General features: G+C 46.8%; 1 protein-coding gene across 1 annotated transcript in view; it reads left to right on the top strand.

The window, feature by feature from the left end:
- The first annotated feature begins 9,671 nt into the window (after positions 1 to 9,671).
- FBXO42 (F-box protein 42) overlaps positions 9,672 to 23,510 on the top strand; it is a 29,198-nt gene continuing 15,359 nt past the window's right edge. Inside the window, exons 1-3 of the mRNA XM_019622376.2 lie at positions 9,672 to 10,012; positions 12,851 to 12,967; positions 18,607 to 18,741. Coding sequence (XP_019477921.1) covers positions 9,763 to 10,012; positions 12,851 to 12,967; positions 18,607 to 18,741 — 502 coding nt within the window. The 5' untranslated portion in view covers positions 9,672 to 9,762. The remainder of the gene's footprint in view (positions 10,013 to 12,850; positions 12,968 to 18,606; positions 18,742 to 23,510) is intronic.

Below are 23,510 nucleotides of genomic sequence, written 5' to 3'. Positions count from 1 at the left end.
CGGCCGAGCCCGGCCCGGTCGGCGTCCCTTTATTTAGGGAGGGGTATTTAGGGCAGAGTCTCTATTTCTCGGGGTGTTGTCGCTGTGTTGAGGTCTCCATCCTCAGCCCCTCGTTGTTGAGGGGCTCCTTTGGGGATCCACAGCCCCAAAATGACGGTCGGGTGATGCTGAGCTGTGCCGTGTTGTTCCTTGTCCCCCGAGGGGCACTGAGCTTTTATCGGTGCCAACACAAAGGTGAGCCTCAGCCAGGCTCCCAGAGCAGTAAATAACCGTGAATTCCTATGCTGGGCAGCTCACACCTCGCATCGTGTTGTGCTCTGAGTCCCTTCCATGGAGGCAGCCTCAGCTCCGCGTCGCTCCCCATTGTCTCGCTGCTGGTCCAACACCTCCTGGTGTTGGCAAGGCTCTTCTTGGTCGCTGCATCCCCACAGAGCTGTGTCCCTGCGAGGGAAGGGCCCTGCTCCAGGTTTCGGAGCTCGGGCTTTGCGTTTCTAGAAGCTGGGAGCCAAACTTAATTCGTGTTGAGAGACAGAACAAAAGAGAAGTCGGGGAAGCCTTGTTCAGCTGAAATGCATCTGTAGTATGGTGAAAGATAGGGCTGTTTTGTGTTTGTAAGATAACCTACTGAGTGCTGGGGCTGTCATTTGTATTCAAATGGATTTAATTATTGGTAGTGAGACTTATGCTACAGCTGGGAGAGCTTTGGCAGAAGAGTTGTAACTATGTGTGTGGACAGTTAGCTTTGATCTTGGTAGAATTCTTCCCCTTTATACTACAGGGCTGTGAATCTGCTTAAAATGCATTACATCTGAGATGCTGCTGACCTAAATTTGGAACCCGAGTGTAATGACAGAGCAGCCACCTCCCATCATCGCTTGCATCCTGGAGCCTGGATCAATACATTGCATTGCAGGTGGCCTTGCAAAGCTCTGGACTGCTGATGATGCTGCAGTGTTCTCACAAACGTGCCCAGCAGTTCCAGCCTGGGCTCAGGGAATTTGCTCTCCTGGAGAACCAAACCTCTGAGCCAGGTGTTAGCAGTGAGTCTCTCCCAACTTTACAGCTATTCTCCCTTTTCCTTATTCCTTGAGTGCTCATTTCTTCTTCCTTTTCCTTACACTTGTGCTGGAGCAGGGAGAGAATGCTGCTGCTTTCCCTTAGGCTGTGACCCTCAGTGTTCCCTGGGGAAATCTCCTTGAATTTCTCCAGTGCAGGTAGCCTGAACAAATCCTGGGTGATTTTGCATAGTGAAGATGTCTGTATGTTTTTCTTCTTGTGTCACCTGATAGTTATCTGATAGGTGGCTCCACCCGAGCAGCAATTTTTCCACAGTGCCAAGTGAAATTCTTCATAAAGCACTTGAGAGTGAAAAGCAGCATACAGCACAGTTGTGTTACTGCACTTCTTTACATGTGTTGCTTTATTCTCATCCACAGCAGCACGTGGAACTTGAAAACAGAGCTCATTCAAGCCTGTAGTCACTGGGGCTTCAATTTTCTCCATTTGGCTGCTGGAGAAACCTGAGAATGCTTCATGTTGACACAGGGATGCTCGGTTCCCTGTGCTTTCCCAGCACGATTGATTTTTAAATGCACATTTTCAGGGCTTCCAAGGGCTGTGGGGCTGCAGCTCAGCCTGCTCTCTTTGCTGCCAACTTGAGCCATTTCCACAGGATGTGACTGAGCATGTCTGGAAAAGGGTTCCCACTTTCTGTGTAAACAGAGCTGTGCATCCGAGGGAAGTTCTTTTCCCTGTGTATTTAGGCTTTATTGTACAACATCAATTCAGGCTTTGCCCTTACACGTTTAGAAGGTTGAGCACAGATAAACCAAAAGCCCTTTGCTTCTGGATCAAGGTGTGGGGTGAGGACATCTACAGCAGCTTGTGGGAGACATCAGAGCCAGCAGGTTTGGTCCAAGCCCTGATAAAAGCCTTTGAGAAGAGGACTCTGGTGATGTGCTTGGTGAGTGTCGCTCTGGATGCGAGGTGTATTCCTGACATGAGGACTGTGTGCAATTCAGATATCTCCTGCTTCCTGTCGTGCTTTGAAATTCAAGTCAAAATCCCTTTCAAACTTGCTTATGCCTTAGATAAAAGAAGAGCAGGATGACATGGATGTGTCGAAAACTGCGGCTGGAAACTTGGGATTGTGCAAGATGTAAAAATGCGGTTCTTGCCTTCAGGAGCTTGCTATTTTGGGAGCTGCACATGTTCTCCTAGAGCCTCAATTAATTCACTTTGGATTGTGCTGCAGAGTGTGTTCACTTCCCCATTTCTATGGCAATTTAAAAAATATTTATCTTTGCTAGTTAAACACCGACTGAAATATCTGTGAATTAAACAAAAAGCATTCATTTTTCCCCTCTTGTCCACTATTTGTGGCTCCAACAGGCCGTATCTCTTCCTATGTTTTAGAATTGCTTTGAAATGCTTGTCTGGCTTTTTCTGTTCTGTGCTGTGCTGGGTTTAATCTAGTTTGGGGTTTGAGGGTTTAAAGTGAGTCCATAGAGTTTTTTTGTAGAAGCAGCTCATACTTTCTGCTCATGTTGGTTTCGTCTCATTCCAGTTTCTGCTGGTCTTACCAGATGCTTTTAAAAGTGAAGTGAGTGCAATATCATCACAATTGTGCCAAAAACAAATGAGAAATCCAAAGAGCAGCAGCCACTTTTGTACCATATGGAGCTAAAATTACTGAATCCAGTTCCTCGTGCGTCCGTCGAGCAGCCACCTTTAATCTGTCACTTTGAATGCATACCCTTCCTGCATTTGTCTTTAGGCTGCCTGTTTTTTCCCTGTTGCAACAGAGGGAGAAAAGCCTTTGGGAGCAGCAGTGGCCCATTCTGCAAATGTGGGCTGGGGGAAGCCAGGCTGCGTTTGGGGTGTGAGGTTGGAGGTCTGCAGCAGGGGGATGAGGGTGAGCTGGCATCACGAGTTCCTTGCATTTTGAGTTGCTAATGTGCATTAGGCATCTGTTTCTTGTCTTTTTTCATAGAATTTTCAACGTGGTATTTCTAAGCCTTGGTGAACAGACTTGATTTGCTGAATCTCACAGCATGGCATGGCCAGGTAGCTCATCTCAGGAGCTGCAGGAGGTGAGCGTTGCTCAGTGCTGTTGGATGTCCTCAGCCCTTGCGTGCTAGCAATGATGACAGCATTGCATCAGCGTGCTCCTGTGCAGTTAGCAGCAGGGCTGAAAGCTGCAGATATTGATTTTAAATTAAACCTTGGCCACTGAGCCTGCAGTAATATGTGGCTTTTTCCAGAGCATCCTTTTATTGGCCTGAAAGCCAGTACCACTGAGCTCATCTTCGCTTCAGAGGAGATGTCTCAGGGCTGCTCATCACTTGATTTCTTAGCGAGCAGAGGAACGTTGTGCTTTGTACAATTAGGCTGCAGGGTAGCTTTGCTCTGTGCAAACATTAAATCCTTCCATTCCTCTGACAAAGAGCACGTGGGGGGCACCAGAGGTTGGCACGTGAGCATCTGCTCAATGGGTTGCCCTGCAGCAAACCTTGCCTTCACCAGCATTCTCATTGTCCTGTGCAGGCTTTTTGGGCACGTCAGGCATACGAGTGGGCTTCTAGATGTCTTGAAATACAGAAGTGATGCTTCTGTTGTGTTTTCAGGCTTATTTTTCATACGTTCAAGACACGATTGGTTTTTAGGTGTGGTTTCCTAATGGCCCAGCTGTACATTTGTCTGAAATCTGTGTATGAAATCTGTGTACAGGCTGACCAGCGTTAGAGATTCAGTAGCTTTAAGGGATGTCAGGAGAAGGGAGGCAGCACTGTGCTGTTTTTAAGGCTTTCTCTTAAATAATTAATTTAGCAGCAGTTCTACAGGCACTGCCTGCGAGCTCCTGAGCTATCTTAAGAAAGCAGGGAGATGGCACTTACTCCCAATATCTGTTCATGGACATTATCAAGCAAGATTTTTTGCTGAGGAATCATTGCAGGCACTTCTGGATAAGTCTTGAGCATCGTGTCTGTTGGGTGGTTTTGTCTGCGCTGATAAATCCTCAGGCAGCATGTGATACAGCAACGCTTTCCTGGATGATCTTATGATGTATTTTCAAGTCTCAGAGCCTGTTGTTTGCTTGCTTTGGGATCATTCTTATTTTCTGGCTAGGCAATTTGCCTTCATTTTGAAATTCTTTTTATCCTCAGGTGAGAATTAATGTAGTTGATGGCTTGCAGGGAGCCAGCAGAGGGAGTACATGAGCGTAAAACACCACTTCTTCACAAGAGCAAGTTTAGGATGATTTTGATTAGAGAATTAAGAGCAAACCTGGACACAGGTAGTGCAGCTGATCCCTGCAACCAAGCAGAACAGTTTTCAAAAGTGGCCCAATTTGGGTTGAGGTTACTGGGGTGGTCACTTAGTGCCTGGAGCCCAGCTGGGATCGGTATCAATGTTCTGGTTTTTGGCTGGGGTGAGGGAATGCTGTGTTGCTGAGATGTCAGAGGTGGAGGTGTGCAAGCAGCAGCCTGCATTTTGTATCAAGGGATGGCATGTAGAGGGCTGGATTGCCTTTTAACCAAAGGTTAACTGTGTTTACTGCCCAGCATGGTTACGTTTGGGGTTTGTTGGCCAACAGCACATGCATGAGCTCCAGCAGCTGCTTCTGTGCTTTTCCAACCATCTCTCCCCTCGTGTAGCTTTCAGTAGGTTTCCCACAGCTTGAACTAGTTTCAGGTTAATAACACCAGCAAAAGAAAACCTTCAGTCACCTTTGCTGTGGATGCCTTTGGCTTTTTGAAGATGGGATATTTGAGTTCTCCACTTACTTAGCGGCTTTCTGCAGCGAGGTTTGGCCCTGCTGCTTTCCTTTCGGTCTGGTTCACAATTGATGAACATTTTATTAAGCTTTTAAGCCAATTCTGATGCTTCTGGTTTCCTTCTGTTTATCCCATTAACAGATTCTAGTGACACGTTTTACCACTTGAAGCGTGCTGTTATTGAACAGCACTGCTTCCTCTCATTCACGTGCTAAGTGAGAAGTGTACACAACATGTTCTGTTAGGTTGAAATCCAGAATGAACCTCAGGTTTTCTTCATCACTTTCAGTGCTTTAATTTTGTAGGAAGATAGCTTAGGCAGCTGTCATGGAGTTAACAGCAGCATAATGTTGGATTTGCATGCAGAGCCCTTACAACAGCACTGGTTTCCAGGCAGGGCGTGCAGCAGGGAGGTGGTGGCATCAAGAGGGAGAGATTGGCATTTTGCAACTTGCAGATGGAGTTTAGGAAACCTTTCTCTTTAGAGCTGAAGTCTGATATGGAGGAAAAGACAATTTCCTGTTGAAAAGCATCTGAAGGGGAAAGGCAGAGCTTCAAAGAGCTGGGAACTGCCTGTTCAGTGGGGACGAAAAGCAAAGGTTGGTGCAGGTGTCTGCAAGGTCTCGCTCATTCATCCTTCCAGCACTGCCATGTTAGGTCAGATGCTGGTGGAGCAGTGCAGGCAGGATATTGCTCATTGCTTTGTTTCCCACTGGCTTTTTTTTGCTTAAAATCTGCTTCTTTTCTTTTTTTTTTTCCCCACTTGTCTGGCAATTGATTTTCAAGCAGGTGGGCTCTCACTGGTGCATGTGTCTGAGGGCTCGGAACAGTGTGTTATTTTATGCTCAGTGCTTGGTGCTAACAGAACAAAACGATATCCCTACCCCAAATCACAGGCAGTTAGCACTGCTGATCCCGTTAATCATTTGAAGCAGGGCTGGTGGCTGTGGGGTGAGTGGTGTTGGCAGAAGGGAGGGAAGCTGCCATCCCAGCCCTTGGTGCCGTGGCTGCTCAGGAGCCCTTGGAGCCTTGTTTTGGACTGGCTAAGCAAATAAGCCCAAATGCTCTTAATGTCTCTTAAACACAGCTCTGCTGTGCGGATGGGGCTGGTGACAAGCAGAACAGGCCTGGCAAAGTATGAGGAAGTGTCTGTAGCAGGTTGGCTCTTCCACCCCTAAATTAACCCTGTAGCTACTGATTGCCAAGCGCAATTAAATGTTCTGCAGAGTCCCTTTCTCCTTCCAACCAAAGCAGTCAGCCAGGGCTGGGCCATTTAACACACACCTTGATTTTTTTTTTTTTTTCCCAAGTGAGAACGTAGCTTCTACAATTATGTTTGGATAACGAGTTCTTTGTGGCATGTGAAAATGAGCATTCCCTTCTGAGTAACGCACTGTGACTCAGTACTATTGCATGACTGCTTATTTTCATTCAAGAGCTTGTTTTCATTCAAGAACTTTCCCTTTGGAGGATTTTTCTTTTCCTAAAATCTGTTGACTTTATAAAAAGAAGTTGTCAAAAGCTCTGCGGGTTCGGGCACTTCTGTGACAGCTGAGCAGAGGAGGAGGGATCTCAGGATGGGAACCACCAATGCAACCCACGCCTGTGAGTTGGGGTCTTTGGGACCAGAAGTGATGCCTGCAGGTAGGGAAACCTTGCTGTGTCAGGAGAGGTTTTGCATGAGCAGAGTTCTTGCTGCCTTCTGCAACCAGGTTCTGGGAGCTGTTTTCACTTGGCAGTTTTCTTGTCTGCAATTCACATTTCTTCTCTGCCTGTTCCACTGCAGTGGCTAATTATTTTAGCAGAATAAAGAGCAGGTTCTTAAGTAGATTCAGGAGGGGAGGGAAGGGGTATTGAAGTGCACAGAGAGGAGGAAAAGAGTTCTAAAATGTTTTGCCAGCTGGCAGGGTAGCAGCTCTTAGGATCGGTCAGGCAAATGGGATCGGTGCTGGCAGAGCTTGGCTTCGATCGCCCTCTGAGTGTTTCTGTATGCATTATTTTAAGCAGTTGAGATCATTTGGTAAGGCTTCAGGCTGACTTTTAAATGCTCTGAGATGTCTGTCCTCCTGCAGTGTAAGGACTGTCCCCTGGGCTGGGGGTCTGTAAGGTGCAAAGCACAGAGTGATGCTTTGGGGCGCTTCGTAGCGATCAGTCAAAGCAGACCAGGGCTGTGGGATGATTCATTGGCAAGTGAATCAAATTGCACGTGCTTTTTGATGAGACACAGCTGTGCGAATCACTTTGTTGCTTTTTCAGTGCTGGTGTTGCTTAGATATTAATTTTAGTCTGTGTAGAAGCTGCAGTCCCAGCTCTGCACAAGCAGAGAGCATCTGGAGAGCTGCTCTGCCCTTGGGACAGCTAGCAGTGCTACTGACATGGGATTTTGTCCTGTGGATGTGCTGATTAATTGTCAGTAGGAGCTGGTGGGATGTTTGAGCTTTGTGGCCTTTTTGCTTTAAGGCAAGGTTACAGCACAGGGCTTTTGCTTCTATCACTGTGGAAGGTGAGTGTTGCAATCTGGGGTCATTCCCAGCTCCCTGGTCTCACGCCCTATAAACAAGATCCACATCCATGGCAGGTGAAGCTTGGTGCCCAAATATCCCTTCCACTTGTCTATTGGGAGCTGAATTCATTTCTAATCTTGTTCTCCTTATAAAAAATAGCACGTTGTGGGTGTGAACTCGGAGGACGGTTATTTGTTATGCTCAGATGCTTAGGAAATGAGGATTTAGCTAAGTGGATGCATTTGGGTATAATGATATAAAGTGGTCTGGTAAAGCTGTAATGAAGTCCTGAACACTCTGCAGTCATTTTCATTTCAGTTAAGGGAAGGCAGAGGAATTTCCTTGCTCTCCAGAGAACAGGCTGCCATCCCGATGCCCTGCCAGCTTCCTCTTCAGCCTGCTTCCTGTAATTCTGCAGCAAGAATGTTGGGATTGCATATGTGTATTTAATGAGCATTACAAAAAAGATGTCTGGGAGAGATGTGCCCAGCAGGAAGCTGTGCTGGGAAGCAGAGTTGGGCTGATTTTAATCCTGGTGTCATGCACTCTGCCTGTGGGTGCTGCTTGCTGTAATCTCCATCCTTTGAGACCGCTGTATCGATGCTGGCACGTGTGGCATCCCAGGAAGGATAAAAACCATCTCTGCAGGTCCAGGTTTGTTTCCTTATCTTCTTTCTTAGGGAAGCCTTTCACAGCTAAGCACCACCGTCAGACACAGGACCTGTTCACCTTCTGCAAAGCGTGGGAGACCAGGCAAGGCTGCCTGGAACTTCTGCACCTCCAGGGATGCACAGATACCTGCAGATCGCAGGAGAACACCAGCAGGCTTCCTGCAGCTCCTGCCTTGGCAAAGCAGGTGCTCTCCTACACTCTGAGCTGCTTGCACACAGTTTGTCTTGCAGTAAGATCTGTGTCTGTGATTATTCTGTGTGCTGGAGCTCTAGAGGATTGAAATTGGGATTTGATAATTGGGTTATTTATAGTTGAGGGGGAAAAAAACTTTCCTAGGAGGGCATCCATTCTTGCACTTCTCAGCTGACATCCTCCAGTAGGTTTTGCACATTATTTAAATAGTAAATAAAAGCTGCTGGGAAATGCCCACCACCATAATCTTCGCTTCTGAACCTTTACAACAACAGATTTCTTGTGTGAACCTATTGAACCAAGACTTACGTTCAGTTTTGTCACCCCCAGGTGTCCCATTGTACCTGGTCTGGTTGTGTTCCTGTTTGCTTTTCCAGCACATAAGACAATTCTAGGGTGTCTGGTGCTTTCTGTTCCCCATTTGCTGCTCTGGTTTCCTAGCTGTAAGGCTTTTGCTTCCCCCAGCTTGGGCATGACTCAGGGCTGTGAAGCTGGGAGCCTTTGCTTGCCTGCAGCACTGCATAAAGCTGGAAACGATTACCTGTGCTTGCTGACTATTGATGCTATTGTTTGGAAAGGACCCAACTCACTATTTTTTTGTTAGTTTTGTTAATTTGTTTTTAGTGCAACTCTCCTTGTTTTCCTTAATCTTTGGGAATTTGTAAATTATCTGCTGCGTAATGCAGTTTACTGATGGGAGCAGCACTTTTGTCAAAGTGTTTCAGTTTCAGGCTCTCTGTTATAGCATTGACTCTAAGAAGGATTTCTGACATTGGAAAACTTGCAGAGCATCTGCTAGCACAATAACTGGAAGTTTAATTTTAACTTGGTTTCTGCTGAAGGTTGACAGCCCCTCAGGATTTTCTGAAGCTGCTTCATCAGGGAAGCTGCCAAAAGTGGAGTGATGCTGCCTACTGCCATTCTTCTGGTGGTGGATTAGTTGTCACAGTGAGTTGGAAGGCAAAACCAGCACCTCTTCCTGAAGTGTGGGGTTATTTCCTAGAAAATAGGGTCTGGGGCTTTGCTTTGCAGCAGCTGGCATGGGTTTGGTGGTCACAGCCTATAAACCATCCAATGAGCCAAACTGCATGCAGCTGCTCCTTAAGATGGATTTCCTTCGCTTTGTAGTTCTGTCATTGTTACCCAGTAATGTTACATGTCTTGAATGGCTGGAGATTTAATATTTCAGCCTGTCATCAGCAGTCAGTCCTGCTCAGTGGCCAGACAGTGGCATGGCACGATTGGATTACAGTGGTTCTATCAGACTAGATGATCTTAGTGGTCTTTTCCAATCTTAACCATTCTGTGATGTTTGCTGCCCCAGCAGAGGTGAGTCTCCTTGCTTTGATGATGGTGGTTGAGCATTTGTTTGGAGCCTTTTGTCCACGTGCAGGGGAGGCTTGGTTGTGAGCTCATTCTGAAGCAGTGTGCAGCCTGTTTCAGAGCCCTGCAAAAACCACGTCCTTGGTTTGGAGCTTCCTGGTGCAGTGCTTTGTGTAGAGCAACGTGCAGGGCTTGCACGTAGTGCACAGTTTATATTTCTGATGCTGTTGAGTTTCTTTTGGTGACCTCAGTGTTGTCTTTTTTCCCCACCTGAAGCTGTGAAGTGGAATGCCATGGCCAGCTCCTCAGACAGTGAAGATGACAGTTTCATGGCCGTGGATCCAGAAGAAGCTGTGGTCGAGGGGACAATGGAGCAAGATGAGGAGCCACGTGCTGAGCTGGAGGTGGAGGAGCCCAGGCATAACAGATCCATGTTGGAGCTCCCCGAGGAAGTTTTGGAGTATATCCTGTCCTTCCTTTCCCCCTATCAGGAGCACAAAACTGCTGCCCTTGTCTGCAAACAGTGGTATCGACTAATCAAAGGTACAAACAGCTGTAGTGAGAATGCATTTATTGTGATTGTAGGAACATGGATTTGTATTCCAGCTGCTCTGTGTTTCGCTTTAGACTCACCTGTTGTTTTCCACTTGAATTCAGAAATTGTATTTCAGCAAAGTGTCTGAAATCAGCAGACACTGTTGATTCCCTTGCTGAAGCATTGCTGGTAGCTCTGGTGCTGCAGAACAGAGCTGGGTATGCTCTTTTGAAGTAGGAAAAAGCAAAACCTCAAGCCCCCTACAACAACATTGCTCACTTATTGCTGCTTGTGAGCACTACCTGTATGCTGCCACCATTGACCCTGCAGTCAGCCTTCTCCCCTGGCACGTGCACAGCAGACCTCCATTCCCTACACCCCATGTGTAATGTGGCTGTAGTTGTGCACTGTCTGCAGCTTGCTCAGGAATTACATTCCCAAAGTTTGTGCTTTTGGTTGGAAACCAAACAGTGCCTGGTTCTTACAGATCTGCTGAAGATAAGTGGCAAAGTATAAACTGCATCTACATTAATACAGATCTACATATTCAGATTTTCTGAAAGGGTAGCTCTGAGATACAAATGCTTCACTGTGCTTCTGTGCAGCATTAATTCTGAAGCCTAATGGGGATATTTTAGTGCTGTATAGATGTGATACAACAAATAGTTTTGCTAGGATCCTTGTGCAAACTCTGCCTCTTAGCTCCCAGTGTTCTGAACACACTGGGTGATTTCTGCTACCTTGGACTGTTGACCATGCAAGTTTTGCTAGCAAGCTTCATAAAAACAGGCGGTTTGAGAGAAAAACCATGGTTAGATCTGTGGGAAATTAGTCAGGTTGCTGCACTTGGGCAGCTTGTTTCTTCTGGAACATGCAGAACAGGTGTCAAGTGAGAAATGTCTGCATTCTGCCCCTGGCTCTGCATACAGTTGGCAGGTGTGTGGGGCGATGTCTCAATTGTGGCCTTGTTGCACATGTGAGGCGTTGCTAAGATTCCAGGGATTCTCTGCTTTGCCCAGTGTTTAACAGGCTTGAACAAAAACACAGCTACCTCACAAGTAAGCATTGCACCATTTCTTTGGCATCGTTTTGGGTCAGTGAATGCGCAGTGTTCTGTTACTGCTGGCTCAGCAATCTGCATCCTCTTGCTGAAAAGTTTTCAAGTGTCCGTGGCCTTGTGTTGCTGCTTTCTCACACATCCTTGTTCCTGAAGCAGCCTTCAGAGGTGCAAAGGATGCAGCTGGAATGAGCCAGCACCCGGTGAGTCACCCCAAAAGAGGCTGTGGGAAACATCCCTGAAGTGCAGGGAGAGGGAAGAGCAGCCTGTGGCATTACAGTCGTCCATCTGGAGCCTGCTGGGTGGTGCTGGGCAGCTGCAGTGTTTTTTACGGTGCATATTGCTAACCTGTGCCCTGCAAAGCAGAGAGGTCACTTGAGGTAAATGCCCAATCTGTTTTCTTCTGGTTAATTTTTCCTGTTTGTCAGGATGCATCTGCTTTGAACCCTATGGTTCAAGTTAGGTTTCCCACATGTCTCTTGGGGACCGGCTGCTGGAGGACCCACGGCTTCATTTTTTAAAACTTCCTGCTGTGTATCCCGGAGTGTAATTTCTCGCTGGGGGTGTTCCTGGCACAGGGCATGCAGTAAGCAAACTCCTGGGAAAAATCTCAGCAGGTTCCGGTGCCTCAAGTGCATTTGTTGCCTGTGCCCAGCCTCCAGCAAGGAGTGGTGCAGCCCTGTGACACCAGGGCACAGCAAGACTCAGATCAGCTCAGATCTGCATGCGATCATCGAAAGCCTTTGCTAGCAGCCAAGCACTGCAGCTAAAAGCAGAATCTGCTCTGTGTGCTTTCTCAAAACCAGTACTTTGCTGCACATGCACGAAGGGCTGCGTTTTCTCCCCGTGTACCTGCACAGAGCACTTTGAGGCAGCAGGGATGTGGCTGAGTGGTGAGCAGATGCTGTGGCCACAGAGCATCTGTTGAGCTGCTGCAGTCAATCAGCAGCAGGCCATTTTCTTCCCACAGCAACCAGCTTCTGACTTCTCAGTACAAGCACGGTCAGATGTATTCTGTATACTGAATGAAGTGTGGCTGGAGTGCTGGCCTGCTCTGCACAGGAGCTGGAGCCATCTCCAGTAGCCAGATCCGTGCCTTGGAAAGCAGAAGGAAAACTTTCAACAAAGACATGCTGCCTTTTATCTCTGATATCTCTTTTATTTATTTTTAAATTCTTGTCTGGTAGCTGCATGCATTTTCTTCACAGTTCGTTATTGCATGTTCTTTGTCCTCAAAGGTCCATTAAGGGAAGGGCAGATGCTCTCTGGGCAGAAAGGTGTGCTTGCTTGCAGCATCAGTTTGGGTGTGATTGGGGACAGCAACTTTGCGTTGCAGCTGGGTGAGACAGAAGGACCTAGAAGATGTAGCAGAAAGGTAATAGGTTTTAAAGTAGTGGGAAGCTAGTTCAGTGCTGTGATTCTTGTAGGCAGTTAAATATTGGGAGAAATGTGGGGTAAGTCACATAGCAGAAATGTAGCAAATAAGTTCAGTGATTGCTGATTTCTGCAACTGTTTATTCTCTTAAATCCTCTGAATTTCTACCAGCATAGTTAAAATCTAAATGCAGGATTTCTTTAATAATTGCTATCATGCTGCTACTCACTACACATCAACGTGATAATTCATTTATTTTGGCTTCTCCAAGCTCAGTGCTTCCTACAAAGGCTGTCGTGCACTTCTTATGTAGAGCTGTAGTATGTGCTGGATTTGGACGTGCTTGTGCAACCGTGCAGACACATTTTGTTCCTAACATGCCCCAAATTCTGCTGACATCTTGTCTTTCTCTAGGTGTGGCCCATCAGTGTTATCATGGCTTTATCAAAGCAGTGCAAGAAGGAAACATTCAGTGGGAGAGCCGTACTTACCCTTACCCAGGAACCCCCATCACACAACGCTTCTCACACAGTAAGTAACTGCCCAGCAAAGCTCCTGATCGACCACAGAAAGCTGTAGTGAGGCGTTTGCATTTTGTCACCTGCTGCACGTGGTGCTGTGTGCTGGCTGCTTTATGCAGCACTTCGTTTCTTAGCTTCTGAGCAGTTAACTTGGAGGAGGCTGAGCGTGGTATGCCTGAAAACAAAGCACAAAGGGCTGCACCTGAGACGTATTGAAGCAAACTCCTTTCCTGTGGGTGTGATTTGCTGATAGAAGTCAGCAATTTGGTTGACAGCAGTGCTTAAATTATGGCTGCATTTTTGCCTTGCTTCCAAGTTTACAAGTTTATGGAACAGAAGAAGAGTTCCCATTGAGGGAAAGATATTTAAATAAAACTTGTTATTTGTACTGCAATAACACTGAACTGTGCCAGGCGCTGGATTAAAATATGACAAAAATTCAGTCCTTGTGGTTTTGTCACTGGGTCAGAGTTCTGTGAGAGCTCAGCTCTTCCGGGGAGCAAACTTCACATTTCAGGAGTTAAATAAACATGATTTAAGTGGTGTGATTCCAACAGCAAGTAGTTGTAAAATTTTCATATTCCTGGGGAATAATTTATGAAGCAACTGACACACAGAATATGCAGCTTCTTGCTAGGACAAGTCTGGGAGGCATTCTGCTGATGGCGTTGTGCTTTTCAAGGATTTCATTGTCCTCCCCCAACAAAATACCCAGAAAATGGAACCAGAGTTTATTGCTCCTTTTTAGCAGCAGTGCTAATAATGTGCTTAGTGATGATTGCAGGTTTGCATGTATTATCCATCAGCTTGCTGGGAGGTATTTCATCTGCACTGGTTCCTCTGAGCGTGCTGCTCTTGCTCTGGCTCTGGAATCATAGAATTCATAGAATGGCTTTGGAAGGGACCTCAGAGATCACCTATTTCCCAAATCCCTCCTGCAGGCAGGGTTGCTACACCACTAAATCAGGTACTACATCAGTCCAGGGCCCCATCCAGCCCAGCATTAAACACCTCCAGGGATGGGGCATCAAAGCTGCTGCTTTCAGAGCCTGTGGTCTGTATTAGCCTCAGTGTTTGCCAGTGTCCTGGCTCTGGTCAACGCTTGGTTAGTAACAAAGCATTATTAATGTACTTTACACATGGAAAGCTAATCTGGATTAACTTGTTTGCTGATTTAAACTACTTTTTTTTTTAATTTGAACAGTTCTCCAGATCTGTGAGATCTATTTCCCCTGCGGCAAAGCTGCATGAGTTTGTGGGTGGATTCCAATATCAGGGCTTCAGGGCTTGGAGGGAGGTTTGATCAAAGCTGGGCTGGGTTCAGATTCCTTTTTGAGAGCGCTAACAAATCATTAATCACAGTGCAAAGATTCTTGGAAAATTATGATCTCAAACACTACTGTGCAGTGAGTGGAGACGAAGTGGGAAGGGGAGGTTTGGGAGGGGGTGCAGAGGAGGACTCACAACCATTTTTTAGGGATGACCTGCCAGGTTTCATGGGAAGACGTCATCTGCCAGGCACGAGTCCTTTGAAGTCAACAGGCAACGGTTACTGGCATCAAAGATTTGGCTAGGCCTGCTTCTTTTCCCAAGATTTATTAGAGATATCTCAGAAGTGCTAATAAGGAGCCAATATTTAACATGACATGTAAGGAAATTTTAAATAGAGGTCATTGTCTCCGATAAATTCTGAAGAACTTAATAGAAAAAAAAAAAAACCTGTTTGATAAGGAATAATTAATGTAAGTCGCTGGAATTTTACAGAGAGGAAGCGTTTGTCGAGGTCTTTGATCATATGACAGGTTTGGCTGATAACAGACTTTATGGATGGGGTGTAGGTTGGCTGAAGGATTTAACTGAAGCTGCATAACACTGTGCAATTCTCAATAACGCTGCTCCTTGAGATTTAGGCACCCAGGGTTACTGAAAGAAGTACTCATAGGTTTCTGAGGTGAACACCAGGTAATTTGGTGAAAGTGTAAACTTGGAAATAGTTGTCTAATTGTCTTCTTTAGCTGGAATGCGTAAACCTATGGAGATCATACCAGCAGGGTGACTCATGCAGTTAAATCACTGGCCACAGTCAGAAAGTGATGTCAAAAGGTGGAAGAATGCAGGAAAGGAAAGGCCTGAATGGAATGTCAACCGTTGAGCCAGAAATATTCTTCCTTTGATGGAAGAGGTGGTTCTGCAGTGACTATGTTTAAGTACTGATTTTTCCATGCAGACTGGGGAGCTTGGTACCAGCATAGTGACTAATTAAACAAATTCACACTGAGAGATGACAAAGGAAAAAGCTGGAAAGCTGTTGGTGTTATAGGAGGAGCAGCTCCTTTCCCAAGAGCAAGGGGACCCAGCAGCAATGGCTTTCTTTGTCTCTAAGCTTTGCTGAATATATTACTGCCTTCTGAGTGTCCCTGAGCTGAAAGCAGCAGTAAAATAATGAAATTGTAAGTCTGGGGTTGTTTTCAGAGGAGACAGATAGCTTGCACACTTCATCTCTTGGCTGAACCCCTCCTTCAGCGACTGTATTTGTGGTGTTGCATTTCCTGTCCTTAGTTGAAGTGAACTTCCAGACACGTCTGAGCTCTTTCAAACTGGGGAAGTGATCTCAGGAGGTGACAGAGCTGTGTACAGGGACAGTTTAAAGCCATTACGTAGGAACATGACAATGGTCAGCAATAAGGCTGCAGCGCTATTGTCAACTGGAGCCACGTATCAATGGGAGTTCAACAGCCTGCTGACTTTTCCCCTCTCTGATGGGGAATCTGACCTCTGAGTTTGACTCCTGTACATGTAGGTTACCTTTTTTTTTTATGTACTTGATGTTGAAAAAGTCCGTGCCCTCTGATTATCATAAGGGGCATCTGTGTTGCATTTAAGTTTCCTTTCCCAGTTGCAGCTTGCTGATCTTTATTTTGCTTCTCTCACACTTAGGGTGCAAATCTCAGATGCTTTATTTGTGGCTGTTGTGCAGCACAGAGGGAAAAACTCTTCCTCCCTGAGTCTGTTCTACCCTCAAAAAGGCTGGTATCAAACTGGTGTTTTCACCTATGCTTTTTCTCAAACTGACCTGTCTTTCTTGGCACCAGAAACTTTGAATGGTGCACTGAAAAGAAGAAGGAAAACACAGCCTAAATTATTTTGATCTGGAATTAAAATACGTGCCGTGTGGACGTCACGGTGCCTGGCTGGCTTGGTTGCTCTTTTGAATCCAAATAGAGGAGAAGAATGCTGCCACCTCCCCTCCAAATAATAAATAAGCTGTGCTGTGTGAAACCAGGAATGCCAAGGGCTTGGTGTGGGGAGGAGGAGGGAGGCACTCAACCTGTTGTAATTAGGGAGCAAGTAGGCCTCTAAGGGTGCCATAAAGATTTCAAGGAATGTTGGTCCTTTTCGTTAGTTCTTCCCTGCTATTCCTATCCTGCTCCCAGCAGAGGTGCTGGGAGCCATGCAATCATTCTCCTGTTTTTCACCAAGGCAGTTCATATCCCAGCCCAGGTAAATCTTGAAACCCGCACAGTTACTCTGCTACTGTTTTACCCCCACCCAAAAAGCAGCTCCTCGGCTACTCTGCATGGTGTGTAGGTGTGTGCTGTACACCTTGGCAAGATGTGCTTTGAGATGAAGGCTTCAGCTGCAGGCGAGGGCCCCGAGGTGCACACAGAGAGCTGGGTGGTCTCACACCACCAGGGCCAGCTCAGGACGCTGCCCTCGTGCATCCCCATCCCACTCTTCCCCCAGTCCTGCTGTGTGGCCAGCTGCTGCAGCAGCAAAAAGCCAAGGGCGTGAGGGCTGCTGGCTTTTCAGCAGGCTCTCAATAGGGGAAGCAGGTGATCTGCATGACAAGCCCTTGGTCGCACAATAGGGCCCTTGGCAAAGGCCACTGCTCCTGCGCTGCCCTCCGCAGAGCTGCAGCATTGTGCTGGGTTACGGTGTGATTCATTTGTTGAGGTGGTGAGATGAATGTCTGAGTGTACAGCCGGGTGGGCTGCGTTAAAGGGCCGTTCCTCTCGGGCAGGGCTATCCCAAAAAACTGCTATGCTGGGTTGTTGGAAGCCAGGGATGCTCTTCTGGTCTGGAACAAAGCTTTTTCTATTGTACCAAAATGGGGCATCAGCACATTTAGTCCTTTCAATCCACATATTCCTCACTCTGTGGTGTGGGGTTTTTTCCTGTCTTGTGTTGGTACATGTTCCTCAGGAACAGTTCTGTGTCCTGCCAGGCCAACTAAACCAAATATCTTTTTATTTTGGAACTTGTGGTGCTGGTGAACAGCTGCCTACAGTGAGTGATGTAGAGAAAGAACTGCAGCTTTCACCCCTACACATACGTACCTTATATTTCAGCACGAAATACTGGCTGCTTGTCAGAACTGCCGTGCTGATCTTACAAATACACACTGAACTTGAATTTCTTTCTTGCTTCTTGGTCTTTTTTATTGAAGTTGCCCTGCCCTCCTGCTGCCCTTGACCTTGCAGCTTGCCTTGTGTTGGTTATTTACGGTGCTGCTTGGTCCCAAGTGCCCTGGGGGGGCTTCTGCATGTCCTCACCCCAGGGCCACATGCTGCTCTGAGCCTGAACTTTGACTTGGTCTTTTGCCTTTCTGCTGCATATTTTTCAATATATCACTTGTCACTGTGAGGACGATGTCTTTTTCCCCCATCCAAGCCTCAGCTCATGCCCCTTGGCTTTCTCAAAGCGTAAAACACTGCCACTTTCTCCTACGTGCTGGTGGATGTATGTACGGATGTGAGTTACTCTGATTGCTTCCTACCAAACTTGATGGTAAATCAAGGAATCTCTGTGCAGGCACAGCTCATGTTATATTAGATATTGAGCACTTCGTTGAAGGCTGCTATAGAGGTTCCCATAGCTGCGTGGGGCTCAGATGTTGTGTGCAATCAGCAGGGCTAGTTGTGTGAGAGAGGGGAAATGCAGAAACAGCAACACTGCTCATGTTGTCTTTGTCTGATGTTAATCTCAGTGTTTCAGTTTTTTGAACGCAGTCCTATCTGCTCTGTGGATGTTTGATTTACAGAGGTGCCCGGGTACCACAGACACCTAAGTGGCCAAATGCTGTTGTTTGAATTCTTTTACTGCTGAGTTTGGTTATGGGCCAAAAGTTTGCTTTTTCCTAAATGTCTCTGCGGGGCTCAAGCACCCACTTCCCACTGCCTAATCCTTCTCCCTGACAAGCAAAGGGGATGCTCCTGTAAGATGCCATATTTCAGTGGTGCCTAATTGTAATGAGATAAGGTGAAATGCTGTCAGCTTTGGAAAAAGAGAGTAAGTGACCGTGTTTAAGCATACAGGACCGTTGCTTAGTAAATCTTGGCAGCCCCGTAAGCAATATGAAATAGCTTAGAGAAGGTAAGCATGCTGAATGTGTTAATCATAGCTAATCTAATTAACTGCAAGCTTCTAAGGCAGCTTTCTTTGCATTTTCAGGAGCAGCTCTGCTTGAGAGGATAATCGTCTTAGGTTCTTGCTGGAGTTGGATTGGGTTACTCCTGACCCAACTCATCAAGGTTGCTGCAGCTTGTTGGCTTTCCCCTCACCTGATACTCGGGGAAATAAAACAAATTTTTGTGCACCCAAAACATGAGGATGAGAGAATGAACTAATCCATGGTTTCCTTTCTCCTAGGTGCATGTTACTATGATGCCAACCAGTCGATGTACGTGTTTGGAGGCTGCACACAAAGCAGCTGTAATGCTGCCTTCAATGACCTCTGGAGACTTGATCTGAACAGCAAAGAGTGGATCCGGCCCCTGGCATCAGGTGAGAGCAGCCGTGCAGCCTTCCCTAACCCTCCTCCAGCTGCTTGGTGTGGGGAGAAGGTGCCACTTCATCACCACTCACCTTGCCTCCAGGCTGAGTGGTCCCAGTTTTATCAATGAATGGTTTTCAGATGACATCCTGAACACACATCTGTTGCCTGCAGCAGGGTGCTGTGAGGCGGATTGAGTTGTTTCTGGTTTTCATTTTCATCTGGAGAAGCTATTGAGCACCAGTTCATGACGTGCATGATGAGGGGCATTTAACTGCAGTCACAAGAGCTCATGCTGATAAGAGTTGTTGTCCCAAAGTATCTCTGCTAGTTGCTGCTTAGGTATTTGGAAGAGTGGATGAGACGTGCCCATGCTGGCAGCCCAGAGCAACCAGGAAAACATGGGAAAGCAGGTACATTCCTGCAGCCCTCGTGCCCAGAGCAGGAAAATGCCACCAGTTATTTCCCACACTGATTTTAAACTCAAGACATCATGCACGAGGTGCTTGCTTTTCATGAGTTTCTGAATTTGGCTAACATAACTTTTGAAAAAAGCAGAATTTTGGGCAGCTCTTGGTAATGTGGAGCAAGAAGTGAATATAAAGCTAGTCGCTTGGGTAAAAGCTTTACATTTAATGAGGGAGAAACGAAAGGAAAAGGAGCTCAGCATTCACCATGCTTTCCTTGCTGAGTTGTCTGCTTGGATGCAGACTCCTTCTGACCCTGCTTTGTGTGTGGGTAAGTATTGAGAATTACTTGATCACTGTTTAAAGCTGTATTTTCCTGACTACTATTTCTTTTTTTAAATGTGAAATCCTACAAGGTCAAGATGTTTCTGTGTTCAGATGTTACCCGGGAACTTTTCAGATGCAACTTTGGTAATGCAACTTGGTACATTAGATAAATAGATGCAACTTTTGGGAAACAATTCTGCCCACGCTTTGGCATTTCAGTTTGATTTTTGAATCTGCACATCCAGCATATGATGTGGACAGATGAGAGCTAGGCAGGCATGGGCTTAAAATGGAGAAAGAAAATAACCCACAGTGCTCTCAGTCTTCCTCCTACTGTGCCGTGGTGCTCGCCTGCTCCTTTCCCCCTGCTCAGCTGGAGAAGAGGCCATGGGTAGCATAAACAGGATGCTGGGTTATGCAGACCTTTGCTCTGACCCAGGCCAGCTATTCTTGCAGCCCAGCAAGTTCTTCCGTCAGATTGAATGTGGGGCACAACTCACCTTTAGCACTCACACCCTGTTAATGAATCCAACCGCCAGCACCCAGCTCTGCATCCCAGACACCCTGCTGGTATTTCACAGAGTGAAATTCCCGCTGCCTTACTAACAAATAGCGCTGTTAAAAAGAACAAGTCCTGTGGGAATATGTGTCAGAATTAAGTCCCATGGGAAGATCCCCTGAGGAAATATTTCTGCATGCTGTCATGAGTGCACAGAGCGAGATCAGATCGCAACTGAAACTTCAGGGCAGTCTCAGTGAACAGAAAGAGCTCTTGTTTGTCAGTCTTCAGAGAAGATGAGTCACCCGTGCCTGTGCTGGTGGTGGTTTCTTGCACATAGCTGCTTTTTGGTGCCCTAACCAAAGTGTTGGCACCCACTACCTGGGAAAGAATAGTGACTGGAGGGGGCAAAAGCAGAGAGCTTTGAAACTTTAGAGTCAGATGTAAATAACACGAGAGGGATTTTAAAAGGAGAGCTGACATTGATGAATGAATGCTTGCTCTGGCACAGGGTGTGTGCAAGCTAATTGCTGGTGGAGGTTGAGGAGGAATTCCCACCCCGTTTCTGCAGGTCACTGGCTCTGCACACTCTGCGTAGTGGTTGTTCTCCAGGGGAAGATGGTGGCTTCTCCTCCAGGCCCATTCTGGCTCGGAGAGGTTTGATCATGCATAATTACATCTATGCCCTTATAAATCACGGGCATCTTATCTAATGAGAGCCGTGGGGTAGCCTAGAGGCAGCCAGAGCGTGGTGCCAGCTCCATGCTGAATGCCTTGCAGCCTGTCCAGTGCTGTGCCACATGTGAGCAGGAACAGCCTTATCCCTGCCCCTTTCCAAAGGGCTTTTCCATGAGAAATCTCCCTTTTTGGTTGTTTGTGCCTGTTGTTTTTGTTTGGGTTTTCTTATGGGCAGACATTAAATGAGATGACATCAGAGCTAAGTAATTTACCTCCAATCTGAGCTGCTGCATTGAATCTGGGAGTAAATATTTAGCCTTCAAAGAAATAATTAGACCATGCTTCTTTAGTCCTTGAGACGGGGGAGGGAGATAATTGCTTCAAAAAAAAAAACCTAATTTTTGAGGTTTCAAAGTACTTTTTGCTTAGATCTGTAAGGACGGCATTGACTTTCTGCTTATTAGACTGGAACAGAACAAGAGAGTCAATGCCTACCTTTCATGTAGCTCTTTTGCTGGTGGGGTGTAATGCCTTACAAAGGCGAGTAGGCAGCAGGTTCTTTATTTTAGAAACGTGAACAGGAATGCCTCTGAACTCTCAGCTGCAATATCCTATTAGGCTAGGTGGGCCTAGAAGGCAGGTGCTGTCCTTGGTGAGCACTTTTCTTTGGTGTTGGGGATGCTTTCGTTGCCTTTATTTGCATAGTTAATCAGAATCTTCTTTGATTTTTGGCCATTCTGTGCAGAGACAAACCTGATTGAGGGCTGGAGGTGGTATAAGCTAGACTTTGTTTATCCAGCTGGAGGCAAGGGTTCGTCTCAGCTCTGCCACTCAAGCTACAGCATGCTGCTCTTGCAATGAGGGCACAGGCTTTGGTGCTGATAGATCTTTGGTGCTCCCTAAATATGAGTTCTCATGTGGCTGAAACAGTCATGGAAGAAACTTGAAGCCAGTCAGCGCTGAGACTCACAGCCTTTGGCGTGATGGAGCTGCAGGTAGCCACGTGATGAGAGCTTTTTTTGTGGTGATGCTGAGGCATGGAATTGGCCAACCCAGCACTATGCTTCCCTGGTAGCAGGGAAGAATTGTTCTGTTCCTTTGCAGGTTTGTAAAACACTCTTTGCTTGAAACCCCCTCCATCTCTGTGCTGTGGCAGGTCCACGGGGAGGCTGCCTCAGCCATCAGCACTGACCCAGACCCATCAATGTTTCCCCTTGGTGTTTCACGACCACATCATCCTCAAACTGCAGCAGATAATTTATTGGCAAAATTGAGGGCATGTCTCCAGGCGGTATCCCTCTGGCCTGCATGTGCTATTTCAGACTCCTGAAGCAGCTATGTGTTTCTGCAGACTTTCTCCCTTCCTCCATTTGTTGGTTTATGTTCCTCACAAGTCCTGCTCTTGGCCTCTGCCTGTTGGAGCCATGCACTAAGCTGGGAAATCCCTTTTTTAAATCAGAGAGAAGAATGCTGGTAGCTTTGCCTGTGCTCCTGAGGGCTTATTGAGCAGAGGTGGAAAGCTTTTTTTAAAACAGAGCCTTTTACAGCGCTCATAAAATAAGGAATGACAACGTAAAAAAAGCTCTTTGCAAGGAGAGGTATGCTAGCCAAAATCTTGAAGTCTGTGCATCCTGCCTGCTGGGTCTGCTTCACCACCCTGGGCCGAGCACCAACCCTTACTTTGCTTTGCATTCTCCTTCCAGCTGCAGGAGAAAGCAAGGAGGACTCAGAAAATCACACACCCACCCTCAAGCTGTGTTCCCCCAGCACCCTGCTCTCAATGCAGCCCAGCAGCCCTGCCGCTCAGCTCTTCTTGTTTGCTGTGAGCAGTCTGGCTGTGCTGGCATCCCCATAGCCACCCTTCCTGCAGCAGGGCACAGCTCCCAGCACTTGCTTCCTGCTGCTTTCTACTCTGTGCAGTGAGATTGTCTTCATTTTTGCTGGGGAGACATGTCTCCTCTCCCTTGAGAGGCTTGAAGGCAGTGCTCTTTGTGTAGATGCTTTGATCCTCTCTGTATGTTTTCAGACCTTGCCAAGATGCAGCTGCGACTGGTCCTGTGCCTTATTGCTGTCACCTGAAGTGAGCAGCCAGCTTTAGCACAAAGACTATACTGAAAGCATTGAATGTGATGCAGTAAGTGTGCAGCAGTCATTCTCACATCTGTTGCTCCAGCCCTGCTCTTTCCCCAGGTTTCACTCCGTTCCATGCTTCAGCAGTGCTGGTTTCTGGCTTGAGTTTTGAGTCGGAGTTTTGGGATTGGGTTTCCCCTTGTGAGCCTTTGATGGTGTTGTGTCAACAGAAGGAGCAGACAAAAGGAGGTAGGGGGAACTGCTGTCACCTGTCCAAGGAAGCTGCACCAGATGTGGTCCCACTGTGGTGGGAGGCTCTCTTGGCTGCAGCACCAGATCTCTGCCCATTAGGTGAGTGTGTTGCCCTTGACAAAGCTGTCCAAAAACTTTGCCCCAAGCAGGAAGCTCTGTTTTCATCATCTCCTTTTGAAAAACAGCAATAAGTTTACTAAACAGTTGGTGAAGTTTCATAACAGTAGGCCTGATTTGGGGCCACCTGAGTGCTCCTTGTAGAGCTGAGTGGAGACGGGGTGTAGCCATGGCCAGGGCCCTTTGGGTACAGGTTACATTGTGTAGCTGAGAGCCAGCAGGCACGAAGAGAGAACTCTGAATCTGTCCATCAGTGTAAATAACACACAGGGCTACAGAATGTCAAAAGGATTGGTGGCATTTCTGAAGTAGAAACAATTGTTTGAATAGTAGAAATGCTCTTTGGATTTACTCAAAAGCCATTAGGTGTGATGCCCTCCTGAGATAATACAGATTGTTCAGCTGCTGTCCTCGGTTGTGTGTTGCATCT

This window comes from Meleagris gallopavo, chromosome 23 (genome assembly GCF_000146605.3).
Source record: "Meleagris gallopavo isolate NT-WF06-2002-E0010 breed Aviagen turkey brand Nicholas breeding stock chromosome 23, Turkey_5.1, whole genome shotgun sequence".
Lineage (NCBI taxonomy): Eukaryota > Metazoa > Chordata > Aves > Galliformes > Phasianidae > Meleagris > Meleagris gallopavo.
This window is presented reverse-complemented; position numbering and strand designations above follow the sequence as displayed.